The 15,354-nt window shown below is 37.0% G+C and overlaps 1 protein-coding gene across 2 annotated transcripts in view; it reads right to left on the minus strand.

The window, feature by feature from the left end:
- Positions 1 to 15,354, minus strand: part of AAGAB (alpha and gamma adaptin binding protein) — a 66,908-nt gene that overhangs the window by 49,664 nt on the left and 1,890 nt on the right. For both annotated transcript variants that reach the window (XM_079129595.1, XM_079129594.1), the window contains exons 2-4: positions 2,739 to 2,929; positions 2,516 to 2,612; positions 2,093 to 2,182 (exon numbers count right to left, since the gene is read on the minus strand). In XM_079129595.1, coding sequence (XP_078985721.1) covers positions 2,093 to 2,182; positions 2,516 to 2,612; positions 2,739 to 2,929 — 378 coding nt within the window. The remainder of the gene's footprint in view (positions 1 to 2,092; positions 2,183 to 2,515; positions 2,613 to 2,738; positions 2,930 to 15,354) is intronic.

Raw genomic sequence — 15,354 nt, forward strand, 5'->3', positions numbered from 1 at the left:
GCACAAGTTTTAGGGGACCTAAAAAACACAGAAGGAAAAATTGTACTTGCTAATTCTCAATATTCTTAAAAATGTACAGAAATGAAAATATGCCTTTTATTTCATTTTTGTTCTCTTCTTCTCTGGCAGGATTTTATTCCCAAAGGTAAAAGTCATTTTGGAAAAATTCTAACTAAGCCAGAAAATAGAAAGATGTTTCTTAATTTTTTTTTATTTGCTCTAAATAGTTACACATGACAGCAGAATGCATTTTAATTCATTGTACATAGGTGGAGCACAGCTTTTCATATCTCTGGTTGCACACAATGTAGAGTCACACCATTTGTGCAGTTATACATGTACATAGGGTAATGATGTTCATCTCATTCCACCATCTTTCCCAACCTCATGCCTCTCCCCTTCCCCTCTCTCCCCTCTGCCCAATCCAAAATTCCTCCATTCTTCCCTTGCCCTCTCCCTATTATGGATCAACATCCACATATCAGAGAAAACATTTGTCCTTTGGTTTTTTGGAACGGGCTTATCTAACTCAGTATAATATTCTCCATCTTCATCCATTTACCTGCAAATGCCATAATTGTATTCTCCTTTAAGGTTAAGTAATATTCCATTGTGTATATGTACCACAGTTTCTTTATCTATCCATCTATTAAAGGGCATCTAGGTTGGGCTCCACAGTCTAGCTATTGTGAATTGAGCTGCTATAAACATTAATGTGGCTGTGATTTTAAGTCCTTTGGGTATAGACCAAAGACTGGGACAGCTGGGTCAAATGGTGTTTCCATTCCAAGTTTTCTAAGGAATCTTATCTCCATACTGCTTTCCAGAGTGGTTGCATCAATTTGCAGTCCCACCAGCAATGTATGAGTGTACCATTTTCTTCACTTCCTTGCCATCCTTATTGTTGCTTGTATTTTTGATAACTGCCATTCTGACTGGAGTGAGATGAAATCTTAGAGTAATTTTTATTTGCATTTCTCTACTTACTAGAGATGTTGAATATATTTCTTAATTTTTTAAAAAAATAAATAGGCTTCAGGTTGGGGATATAATTCAGTGACAAGCACTTACCTAGCACACATGAAGCCATGGGTTCAACCCCCACACCACAAACTCTCTCTCTCTCTCTCTCTCTCTCTCTCTCTCTCTCTCTCTCTCTCTCCCTCTCTCTCTTTATGTAACAAGGGCTTATGTGCTATCTAAGTGCTTCAATTCACATTGGTTGCTCCTATCTGGAATGTCTTTTGGAATAACTGACATCTTCTCAATGCCAATCCCTACTACTCCTCTAACTAGTTCAGTTACTCTTCTTCTTCCCCATGAAGAAGTTGACATGTGAGAGTTCATGGTACCAACCACTCCCTGAATTTCTAAATAATCTCTTCCACCTCTGAAATACTACAATTATACACACACACACACACACGCAAATAAAATTACATACACGTTTTATCTTTGGTCCACCTTATAAGGTTTTGGTGGGCCAAAATCTGTCTTATCTAGGTAGATCCCACAATAGATTACTTGGAAGGAAAAAGAAGAAAAAAGAAACAGAGGAGCAGGAAGGAGGAGGTAAGAAACAGAATATACAGACAGCAGAAAGCAGGTGATACAAAGCTAATCTGAGGTGGGTGGGCATTCTAGATTTATTTTTGGTTTCAAAAATGTTCCAGAGACATAGGTCTGACATGCCCCCCAATGCTCCTGCAGATTCAGCCTTAGTTTATTATGAATTCTAAAGAAGGAACATAAACTCTAGCTGTGACTATAGGTCTAACCTTCTTGTTTGTCAGAAGGGAACAGAAAAGAGAACAGAAAAATGACAGTGATTTCAGATAGAAATCCTTACTGTCCATCCTTTAAAAAAACACAACCAACCAACATTTTCAAAGTCCTAAAATGAGTAATGAAACCAAATAAATGAAATATGATATTATTGATAAGACCACACCAATGGATTTTGCTCAATACTTTCAAATAGCTGGGGGAAAATAGTGTGTCTTCACTTTCACTGTAATTTTTCCCTGGAATAAAACAGTCTCTGATATCTCAATCCAAATGCCATGTTTTCTACTAATATATAAACACTCACCATCCTCCTCAGGCAATTCCTCTGGACTAAGTTCAACCAATTCAAAGCCATGTTTGATGCACCATTCTTGAGCTTTTTGTCTGTTTACTCCTAAAATAATATGCAGAACAATCCATAAGTAAAAATAAAACATGAATACCCGGCAATAATCTACACAAATCTCGAATGTTTTTCCCTCAATGCCAATGTTACATTAAAGGCATCTAGAATCAAGTAATATAAAGAAAATGATTTCTTAGTTCCTAAATATTCATTCTTTAAAAACAAGGTAATCAGTGCAAGACTCTAAAGAGAAACAGCTAAAATATTTTTGTGAAGTAACAAAGTCTCAAGAGATGTATTGTTCTAAACTGAGAAGACAGGTGTCCTCTGACTGCAAAGAATAGTAAACATGTGCCGCCACCACCCAGTTGAGGGCCTCACCATCTTCAGACACTCTGTCGCAGACCAAGATCATCACCTCAGGTAACCATGCCTCTGCCAGTGGAAGCCATGAGGAGACAGTGTCAAGACCGGATTTCTAGAGGGAGCAATACCAAACACAAACAAAAGCAGGAAAAGACATTAAAAGAACTCATAGAAAATATGGGGGGGGGAGGCATATGATAATTTCTTATTCAAGGCTCCATGGAAAACAAAATCTTACTTGTGTGCTATCGAAGTAAACCACAAATGCCTGCACAGACTCCGCAATCTCTGCAGTGACAAGAAATTTATTCGGCACCACACAAAGATTGATATCTGCAGAGTAGTATTTATTATCAATGGTCCAGGGATAAAACCTCACAGTATCATTGGAAGTTGCTTCTACGAGAAGATCTTCTGTTCCAAGGATATCTAAATAAATGACAAAACATTAGCATAGGCAGTGCAAGCTTACGTACACTGGTCACTTTTCTCAACAAGATACCAGGTTAATCTGGTACTTGGGCTGCTTCCCTTTATGCTAGCATAAAGCACCCTGCATTTATTATAACATTCTCCTCTGTGATCATTCGATTACAAGAGTAAAGGTGACATAATTTAAGTCACTTGGTTTTCATTTTTAAGAACACAAAAATCATTGTATCTAAACAGTCATCCAACTAAATACCTAAAGAACAAATAGAAGAGAAAGAATGACAGCTGCATTTATCTTATTGCTTAAGTATTTTATGGGAGGTGGAGAATTATAAGAATCTTCAAGAATCTGTAACTATTTTGTTCTTATTGCCTGTTAAAAGGAAGACAGATTAATGCTATGCTATTAATAAAACAGAAGAGCTACATATATTCCTTGGGCTAAATGCTTAGACATTAATTCAATTAATGGAACAAAAGAACAGAAACTGATAAATGACCTCAACTCCATTCATGTACAGGCTTGTTCAGACTTTGATAGTCAATGCAAATTCTTGTTTGAGTAGGACACCTCTGGCAAATTTAAAATGTATAAAAGCCACGTAAGTTAAATGTTTTAGATTATAATTGAATCTTTTAGAAATCCACGTGCAGCACAGATAAAATTGGAAAACCTCATAGAAAACAAGTCAGTGATGAACAAATTAATACAGATGTGGTCATGAAACCACGAAAGCATTTTGCTTCCACCATGTCATGCAATATTCAGAACTGGAAAGGATATCAGTAACTGTTCTAGCCCCAACTCCCATTCCCAACTCTCATACCCATACCCACAACCTCTTTTTTATGCAGATGTAGAAAATGAGCTTAGGGAAGTAAAACTGCATACCACCAATGGGTTCTTAGAAGAATATAGAGAAAATTGGTCAAAAACTCCTTTTCAGAGCATACAAAAATGAACATGTCAAATGTGACTTAAACTCATAATCAGCATGACACTGAAAACTACAAGTTAAATTTTAAATTCCAGAGCTAATATTACACATTTGGAAAGCTGCCATGGTTTTTCTTTGGTATAAAGACATGGAGAAATTATTCAGCCCAGACAAATGCTAGGAATAACATGCAATAATACACAAATGTGTGAATGCATGGGCTTGAAAGTACACACATTTTTGTCAGTAAAGTTTCATTACATAGGAGGAACTTATCCTCTGAAAAATTAAAAGCCTGTTTCTTAAAAAAAAATCAAACTTAAAACATATCTGAGATTTTTACCTTAGATATAAGGCTTGTTGTAAAACTAATTTTTTTCAAATTTTTCACCAAAATCACAAATGAACAGGTCTATGCCCGTATTTGAAATTCTGATCCTTTTTTCTATCTCTAAGAAATTAGCAGTTCTTCCTGCTCCATTTCTACCTAAAGTCATAATCTTTTATTTAGTGTCAATCAATTCCATAGCAATCAGCTACATATATCTCTCAGGGAGCATTAGAAGTTCAGGTGGGAATTCAGCAGGAGGAACAGATGAATTATTAAAATCAAAGATTTCATTTTCATAGAAACGTCTCATAAAAAAAAAAATCCTTGATCAAAGTGTACCTTATATTCAAAGCTATCATTTCAAATGTAAAGCAGATGGCATACCAACATGTGGCTATGTTTGTGAGAACCAGCCAGCACACAAACCAGGGTATATTGATAACAGCACATATGGAAGAGGGCAAAGTAAACCAAGCAGAATAGCAAAAAAAAAAAAAAAAAAAAAAGAAGGGTATAAACTAAGTTTTGTTTTGTTTTGTTTTGTTTTGGGGTACTGGGGATTGAACCCAGGGGCGGATTATTTACTGTAATTTAGAATATTTAGATCTATTAAAGACGGTTGTTTTTATGAATGCTTAAAATACAAAAGAACAAACTAATGTCAGGCCACACTCTTAAAATTTCACTTTTATACTGTCTAGTTTTTTTTTTTTTTTTTTTTGCATGATACTTAACAAATAAGCCATTTCTTAATTCATAAATTACATGTATTACAATAACTATACAAAAGGGAGTATTATTCAGCCATAAAAAGAATGAAATCCTGTCACTGCAACAATGTGGATGAACCTGGAGAACACTGTGTGAAGTGAAATGAAGTCAGGCACAAAGACAAGCACCGCATGATCTCATTCATATGAGCAACTTGAAAAGGCTGATCTCTTACAGCAGAATGATGGATACCAGAAGCTGGTGTGGTGAGGAGGGAGGGGGTGCTGGGGAGATGTTGGTTAAAGAGTATATAATTACAGTTAGGATAAATGTTGGAAGAAAAAAAAAAGTCCAGAATAGGTAAAAGAACAGAAGATAGATCAACGATTGCCTGAGTCTGGGACCAGGAAAAAGAAGACGGAGGATGGTGGAGAATGACTACTAAGGGTTACAGAGTTTCTGGGGTGATGACAATGCTCTAGAACGACTGCGGTGGAGGCTGCACAGCTCTGTGAGCACACTAAGGACCACTGCACGGTTCATTTTAAATGGGTGAACTGCACAACATGTGAATTATATCTCGAGAAAGGTTTTTTTTTGTTTTGTTTTGTTTTTTGTTTTTTAAGTAAATAAAAGTCAAAGAAAACAGAAGGGGGAAAAAAGCAGCAGCTCTTTCTCCTTTCTTTAAACCCTTAAACCCAGATGGGAATAGAACCAGTAAGCTGGGAAAATGAATCCCACATTTTAGTAGCTGGGTGGGTTTTGTTTTATTCTCTGTACTGCCTAAAACAAGTTGATGACTCAATTCACTTATCAGATTTTTTTTTCATTTTTAACATTTTATGTCTAATCAGATACTTTGAGTGAAGCTGCATATGGACTTTATTATCACATCTGTGCCATATTAGAACCAGGGAGAGAGGAGTAAAGACTGCCTCGTTCTAGTTCTCATCATCAATATCTTAATGTAGAGTTTAATTGTAAAAATGTAAATGTAAATGTCTACTTTAAATATGGCTTTCCTCCCTTGTCTTTTTTATTTAGCTTCAAATGCTTAACAAGTTTATTCTTTCTCAAATTACAACAAAATCACCAAATGCTTGTGCACATGGCTAAGTTTCAAGATCAGCTCGTATAACTCACTCATTTCCCAGATGAGAAAACTGAGGGCCGAAAACAGAAGGCACTTGCCTCGAAGGAGGGCTTAAAACTGACATCAGCATCCTTTCCCACTGCACCACCACCCTACAATACTTAGCATCTGAGCTGGACCACACTCAAACATCTGTCACAGCCAGAACTAACCCTTAGAAACAAAGCATCCTCTGTCCTTTTAGGACCACTAAAAATAATATCCAAAATGAAGGTGCCATTACAATGAACCCTCAGGACAATTAACCCATGAGAAAACTGTTTATGGCATTCAGGTATTTAGGTCAAAAGAGAGTTCCAGTGATTTTCAGAGCTTGCTGTGCTTTCTGTGATTGCTGTTGCCATTCTGACTTCCTAGAGAAAACTGCTATGATCTCCCTTGCCCTTCATTGTACTGAATTTTGATTCATCCTCCCCAATACAGACAATTAAAAAACAGCTTCACTCCCCTCCTGGTGGAGGTCAGCCTGGCTCATTCCCACTGTTGGCAGTCACCTGGTAGAGTTGTAAAACATAATTTTTTAAGAGGCAAACACTAGGTGATTAAATGCCAGGTCTCTTATTACACACTTGGTTTCACAGCTTAAAGTAGTTAATTTTTAGTGCTTTTATATAACAAGTTGCATTTCAACCCAGTTTCAGTAGCAAGTATAGACCTTTCCCCTGGTTGTAAGTGCAAATGTAAACCTCTTTCCCTATTTGAGAAACGATTCTTCAGCAGTCATCAATTATCTAGCATCTCCTATATGCCTTCTTGCTTCCTTGGTGAATTTATTTCCCCTATCATCCCACAGAATGTTATTGCAAAGAAATATACGAGGGATTTGAAGGGATATGCCAAAGCAACATTGCAGTTTAGTAACCCAACACCTCCCTCTCTTGCCCAACTTTGTCCTGCTGCCTGTTTACCCCATATTCCTTCCAAGAGAGTGCCAATTTGGTAATAAGCAAATCAAAGAAGGGGCAGCTAAGCTTTCGAGTGTTCATATTCAATAAGAGGTGACACTCTTTCTATCATGAATGAGGAAGCACACTTAAGGTGAATTCTCCAAACCACCACCAATATCCAATTTTATGTGCATGCATGCATGAACACACACTCATCTCATCCCCTTATTTTATTATCCCTCCTTTGCCACTTCAGCACTTCAGCCAAAAACGTGCATTTTAAACTAAGCACACTGATACTGTGTTTCGGATTTTTCACATCTCTTTAGCTATAAAATAATTAAGAACACTTTTACTCCCAATAGAATTAATGTATACTTAACTAATCATGACCTTTGTAAAGAGAAGTTGTCCAGTGGTTAAATCATATTTCCTATGTCCTGAGGGAAGAGACAGCTGCCACCACAAATCAAGATGATCTTTCCAGAAACCAGCACTCTTCTGAGAATACAAAGTTAGTTTTATTCTTCCTCAAACTGAAACTGCCTTTACAGCCAAGCAGAAAAATGTTCCACCCCTTACGAGTGTCTTTTATGGCATCCACCACCCTGAAGACCCAAAGTTGCTCTCCTTTCCCTCCATGAAGACCGCACTGATCAGAAGGGAAAAGGCCACAGAAAACAGCCAGCACAGGCCTGGGCTGAGAGACCTGCATGGGATTGCTGGCCCTCCACAAACCCTCTAATGTCCCATCCCTCTAATGGAGACAAAACATTCTTCAAATGGTTGTGATTAAATGAAAATGTGTAAGAAAGGGCAGGCGCTGAGCGCAGAGGAGGGCCTCACAGTGAAGGTTCATTTCCTTCTTCCCTTCATTTGTTGATGCGTGACAGCACTCCTGACTTCAGGGTAGGTGAGGACCTCACTGAAGAGGGTTAGTAGGACACACTATAATTAAGAAAAAAACCCTTCCTTCAAGCTGCTCTGGCCCCTCTCTTCCAGCCCTGACCACCCCCTAAAATATGCCTTCTCCAATTTTTCTTTTCCATTGTCAAGGCATAAACTGAGACAAAAGAAAAAGCAAGCAGGAAAATTATAGAAGGCAGTCCAGCCTGATGTCAGCTGAAGGGGGAAGTAGACTTTATGAAAGAAAAGAACTGAATAAAATGTTATTCAGGGGGGAAAAAAACAAAACCCAGGGTTTTCATTAACCATTGAAGTAAAAAGTCTTTAAAAACCATAATGGGTCCACATTACTGCAACCAGTTTGTTACTAGTTCATTGCCATGATTCTCAATTCCTGACAATGTCACAGAAGGGGGGTGGGGGGTTCTACTGCTATGCCAAATGCCTTACAGCAGTTATTATAACCAATAGATGACTCCCACATACTAAAAGCAGGCCACGGTGCTGCAATGTTAAGGGCCTGGGTAGCCTGCATTGGCATTTAAAGGTTAAACTGCAATGTTAGAAATCAAACTTTACACAAATGCCAGGAAATTCCTATCTGGGAGTCCCTGAGTAACCATAACCCAGCCTCCATGTACAAGTATGCACAGCATTTTTTTCAGTCTGTGGGACAGGTCAAGAGCAGTATTGAGATGCTAGGGAAGAATAACTAGATTGAGGTAAAGCAGCACACCACTGACTTAACAATAGTAGAGAGATTTTGCTTTGCTTACAACACTTCATTACCTCTCTCAGACACACCCCTTCTCTCTGGTCACATTTCCACATGCTCTTGGGCTTTTTATAACACAGTGGAAAAGTTTTAAAAGTTGAAGCAAAGGAAATCCAATCCGGTCCTTTTTCTTTTCTTCAAACTTACTTTCTCCCAATAGTCATCTGGGATTGGTCACCTCAGCTTCATTTTAAAAGAACTGTGTGTGCTTGCAAGCATGCATATCTGCTTGCTTTCTGGAGGATGTCACAACCAAGCAGAAACACGCAAACAAGAACCTGAAGACACTGGTAGGAGAGAAAGAACACCAAGTAGTATTTTATGAGGGTCAAGCAGAAACTTTTGGCCTCTAAGGTTTATGGGCTGCCTGCAAAGATCACTTCAACTCCAGAGGCACAGGCCACTGATCCAATACTGACCCTATTTTGGGGGGGAGAAGGAACGTCTCTGAATTCTATTACTAATTCAAAATTGTAGTTCTGCATACACATCTAAAGCTTGGTTCTCTGTGAGTACATGATTTTGCCCCCACAGAGCCATATGCCAACATTTGGAGTTTGGGGTGTTTTTTTTTTTTTTGGTTGTCACAAGTGGGGAGATCTACCCACACATAAATGAATCGAAGAAGAAACTGCTGAACATTCTACCATACCAGGACAGCCCCATAGCTGACCCAAATGTCAACAGTGTGGAAGCTGAGGAACATTGATCTAAAGGAAAGAAACCTTGTGGAGTTAGTTGCCTTGACTTATCTGTGATACAAAATAAATATTCTGAAATGCAAAGTCAGCTTTATTCTTTCTCATAGAACTGGAACTAGTCATTAGGCAGGAACTATAACCTCCCCCCTGCATATAAAGAAGGCTTCCACTTGAACTGATAAAATCTATTTCTGATATAATCTATTTCCTGCCTCCTTTGATTATTAGCCATAAAAATTATTTGGCAATCTTAAGTGTTTCAAAAATAATCTATGAATGTTAAGTTTTCCAGAAAAATAGCTGTATAAAATCTAAGTGGGACAACTGTGAGATGAAATATTGTTATATTCAAATGGTAATTTTTCATAACAAATCAACATCACACAATAAAACCTTACAAGAAATTTCAACATCCACTCAAAATGACAATATCTGGAGCAGACACTAATTTACTCCAAAAGAAAAGCATGTCCAAGATGAATTTTCCAAAACAGAGTAAGTTTAATGAAGAACCTTTATGCTGTAGCCCCTGTACTCAAAGACTAAAAACACATTTGTTCAACTGGAAAAATGTCACAAAGCTAACAAATCCAAAGTCCCAGCCTCCCAAAACCTTCAAGAAGAGCAATATTATCGCTGGGCAACACACAAAGGATCATGGAAAAGAAAACATGATAAGCCAGACTTTATCAAAATTAAAAACTTTTGCATTTCAAAACAAATGAAAGCCAAAATAAGAAACTGGAAAAAGTTCAAAAATTATAAATCCACAGGGACCTATAAGATATAAAGAACTCTTAGAAAAATAAGACAAAAAAATTTTACATGGGCAAAAATATTTAAATAGACCTTCCATCAAAAAAGATATGAATGGACTACATGCACAAAGAATAAATCTCAATGTCACTAGTTATTAGAGAAAAGCAAATCAAAACCACAGATACTTCACACTTACTAGAATAGCTATAAGTGAAAATGCAGACAAAAACAAGTGTTATTGCAACCTTCAATACATTGCTGATGGAAATGTAAAATGGTACAACTCCTCTGAGAGACAGTTTGGCAGTTTCTTAAAATATTAAATATAAACTTACCATATTACCCAACAATTCCACTCCTAGGCATTTTCCCAAGAGAAATGAAAACATATGTCTATACATAAGGTTGTACAAGAATGTTCACAACAGCATTATTCATAATAACCAGAAAGTAGAAACAGCCCAAATGTCCCTCAACTGTTGAATGGATAAACACAATGTGGTATAACATATCCATAAAATGGAATATGAAGTACATGCTATAATATGGATGAACCTCTAAAACATTATGCTAAAAGAAACTAGACACAAAAGACCACATATTATGTGATTCCACTTATATGAAATGTCCAGAGAAGGCAAAAAAGACAGAAAGCACTATAAAGACAGAAAGAACATTAATGGTGGCCTAGAGCTGAGGGTGGGAATGAAGGGAGACTGCAAATAGGCATAGGTTTCCTTCTGGGGTGATATAAATGTTCTAAAATCACACTGTAACAGTGGTAGCACAACTCTGTAAACACACTCAGAAATCAATAAATTATAACTTAAAACAGGATTTAAATTGTACTCACCATAAAAAAACCATGGAAGTTGGGAGAAAATGCCCTCATTTTACTGATGATGTCAATGAGTGAGGTACTATTTCAGGTTCTCAGAACAATGCATGGCGCATGTAAAGACACTCAGTAAATCACTGGAATGAAGCTAACTTACTTAAAAGTCAGATGAGTAAGAAAAGAACTCAGTGTGCAATCCACAGATACTCTTCTCCCACAAAAATCCTGCACTACCTGGCAGAATTCAGACAAACGGCAACTCTGTTCCATCAACATCATAGTGCTGCTTATCACCAAAAAACACATTTTTCTGCTCTGAGTAGACAGGATTTTAATCCAAGCATGGTGTTAGGATTTGGATATAAGGTGTCCTCAAAAGCTCATGTGTGAGAAAATGCAAGAAAGTTCAAAGGTGAAATGATGGGGCCATGTGAGCCTTAACACAATCAGTGTACTCATTCACCTGAATGGATTAACTGGGTGGTAACTGTAGGCAGGTGGGGTGTGGCTGGAGGAGGTGGGCCACTGGGGGTGTGCCTTTGGGGCACATATTTTTTCCATGGTGAGCAGAACTAGTTCCCTGTGCTTCCTGACTGTCATGCCCTGAGCTGCTTTCTTCCTTCACATCCTTCTGCCATAATGTGCTGTCTCACCTCTGGACCAGAGCAACAGAGTCAGCCATCTATAGACGGAAATCTCTGAAACGATGAGAGCCAAAAAAAATGTTTCCTCCTATGAAATTATTGTCAGGTCTTTTGGTCACAGCAGCAAAAAAAAAAAAAAAAACTGACTACAACACATGGTCACACTTTTCTCCACCTCCATACAGAACCAGCAATCAGGTCTACATGGAAAATTTAAACTCTAAATAAGTTGTTACTAAACCTAACACATTATAAAGGCTCTAAGAGTTTTACAACTGTCCTAGTCCTCCTTCACTTACGTCAATCTTGCTTCCTGAACAAGTATTAAAGCTGTATTAGTGGTATGTGTGTGCACGGGCTCCAACATAAATACCATGTCATGTCCAGGTTATCATTCTTGCCAAATTTAAAATAGTTTTCATACTTTAACCTTACGAAACTGATTTTATATCATATTTCATTATTTATTGTCATTATTTGTTGAGGGCAAAAAGCAGCAAGTTGTTCAAACCAAATGACCACTGCATACTTTCTAGATATTTTTCCTTTTGTCATTAAAAAAAAAAAAAAATTAGATGGTCCAGAAATAAATGTTTGAGTCTAGACATGTTCAGAATCTTCCAGGATGATACAATATTTTCTGTATCATAAATGGTTTTGTACAAAATAGCTGATACATAATGCAGTTCCACTGGTATTTCTCCTCCTCCTCTCTACCTTCCCCCAATTTACTGGAAGGACAATACTTTATAATTATCTCATTCATAAAAAATATCTTAAAAAATTGGCCAAAGCATAACACAAAAAGTTAAGTTCTCTACTCCTCAAGGAAGGAAACAAATGGGACACAGTAGAGATGTTTTCATTTATTATTTAACTTATCACATTGCATCTGTGAAGCCTCAAACAACCATAAGAGGGTAAATATAAACTTATCCGGAGAGTTTTAAAAGTTCTTATTATAACAGTAAAATCTACTGCAATTTTTCCTATTCCTATCTCTACATTGACTGTGTACAGTTCAGGATGCCAAAAAGTTGGGCATATTTCATGTACATACAGAGGAGCTGGAAATGAATCTTGGCTCCCCACTTCAATGTGCTGAACAACTTTGGGAAACCACAGCTTCCCTGAGCTTTAATTTCACACTCATATACACACACAAACATGCACTGGAATGTAACATGGACATGTTTTTAAGTCCCTTTCGGTCTGGAGAGGGAATGAATTTGTATTTAAACTTTCCCTCCTCAGGTTGATGTCTTAATATCCACTTCTCTTTTAATAAACATAAAAATCTTAAGTCCTAGTGTTAATTGAAAAATTTAAATATATGAAGCAAAGAACTAAAAACAAATCAGTTCCTCTATCCCTATTACTGGTTAAACTCATTAAGGTAGTGTGAGCGCCTACTGAATCATTCAGGATGACAACTCTAGACCCTTGTGGTAGACCTTGCTGGCCTGTTCTTTCTTTCATCTACCTAATAAAGACTTGGACATATACAACTGAACCACACACAGATCCTTCCCACAAAATGAACAAAATGAACAACTTTGCTTAAGCAAAAACTGTTATTTATTCCCAGAATACACCACAAGGCTCCACTCAAAATACCTCCAGAAGTGGCAGGAAAAATGCAAATTAGAAGACTCAAACACTTAGCCCTATTCTGCTGTTAGACAATGTTGATTAAGTTGTATAACCTCTACCTTTTAAATGAGAATATTCTCCTGGGCTGGGGATGCAGCTCAGTACTAGAGGGATTGCCTAGCATATGTGATCAATCCCCAGCATCGCATACATACATACATAAAATAAAGACTATTCTCCTCAGTAAATGACTTCAAGAACTTTTTGTAAATTTAGGAGTCTGACAGACCTAGAAACAAATTCTCAGTCTTGTAAGAAAAAAAAAAGCATGTTTTCCAAAGAAGCAATGATACAAATGATGGCTGGTTTTGTCTGTATAATTCTCCAAAACTTAATTTATCCATTATATAATTAAACTATAATTATTTAATTATATAATTAAACTTTCTGATTATGCAGTTTTAGAAACCTGAAGACCAGAGGGTTGTTTCTATGGGTAAATGTTTCTGAACTCCAAAATCAAAAAGTTAATTTTTCTAATAAACAAGTGAGGTTGTTTATATTTTCAAAAAATACACAAAAAATTTAAGAATGCCAGAGTCAAGTGAAGAAGCATTATACAACCTTACATAAAAATATAAATATTTTTAACGTAAAACATAAATATATTTTAACATAAAAACATAAATATTTTTGAACACAATAACATAGAATTTTATATCTAGAACAATCCTTTATTTTTAATGTTAATCCTATACAGGAATGACTAATGTCTATACTTTTGTTATCTTTTTTGTACCAGGAAATTGAACTCAGGGGCACTCGGTCACTGAGTCACATACCCAAACCCTGTTAGTATTTTATTTAGAGACAGGGTCTCACTGAGTTGCTTACTGCCTCACTTTTGCTATGGCTGGCTTTGAACTAGTGATCCTCCTGCCTCAGCCTCCTGAGTCGCTGGGATCACAGGCGTGGGCCACTGTACCCAGCAAAATGTCTCCACTTTGAGTTTACTTGATTGAGAAAATAAAAATCCAGACACTCCTAAAGATTATCAGGCATGTATAATGAATGTTCTTTTAAAAACAAGTTTAATATATTAAATAATGCCTCTGGGCAAAGTTGTTTTTCCCCCCACTCAATCAGAATTAAGACTTCAAATATTTTGAAACATTTTTTTAGGGGTTAAACCTATCATTTCTTACACCAAAGCCACCACCTTAAATAGTTTTGACTGCTAAGGATTTCATTCACACATTCCCGTTTATACAAATTCTGAATTTGAATATATAGCCCAGATGTCACTACCTGAATACTTTGGGCAAGTCACCTCACATATCCAAGCCAGTTTCTTCATATTGTAAAATGGAGATAATGTGCCTTCACTGGAATACAAGGATCAAATTAAATGATGCAAAAACACATCCAGAAAGAGTACAGATATACACACAACAGATGTTTGTCATTATTATAAGATCTTCAAATACCTACATTTTGTTAAAAGAAAAAATTTTGCTCCAGATGTTCTGGATGTTTGTTCAGATGTAGAAAGCAAACAGCCTACAGTTGCTGAGTTGGCAATGCATAGTTTAAAATCAAACAATTTTCCAGGAGTTCTCTAAAGTTCCTTCCATGGAAGAAGAGTAAGGTGTTAAAACTTACATATCAGTATTTTACATATTCAGAGATGGAGTATACATTTCCACTACATCCCTCTTGGGGGCAAGAATAGTATCTTGGTCATCATTTTGGCTATAGTAACTGGAACAGAGATTAGCTCTGTGGTTTGATTTGGTTTGGTTTTTCTTTGTTTTGTGGTACTAGGGATTGAATCCAGGAGTGCTCTACCACCGAGCTACATACCCAGTTCTTTTTACTTTTTATTGTGAGACAGGGTTTCACCAAGTTGACCAGGCTGGCTTCCAACTTGCAATCCCTCTGCCTTAGCCTCCTGAGTTGCTGGGATTACAGGTGTGCATCACTGCATGTAGCAGCTCTGCTTAATAACTATTTATCAGATTACACTTTTCCAGAAAAAAAGTAAAATGTGCATGAAATAAATGTGAGATGGAAAGAGCTCCAGTCCTGGAACAGAGACACTTGTTCTCACTCCATACATAACCTTGCACAAGCTCCTCAAGTGTCTTGAACCTTCATTTTCTTTTAAAGGTCTACACTGTAAGGTA

This window comes from Sciurus vulgaris (assembly GCF_902686455.1).
Source record: "Sciurus vulgaris genome assembly, chromosome: 2".
Lineage (NCBI taxonomy): Eukaryota > Metazoa > Chordata > Mammalia > Rodentia > Sciuridae > Sciurus > Sciurus vulgaris.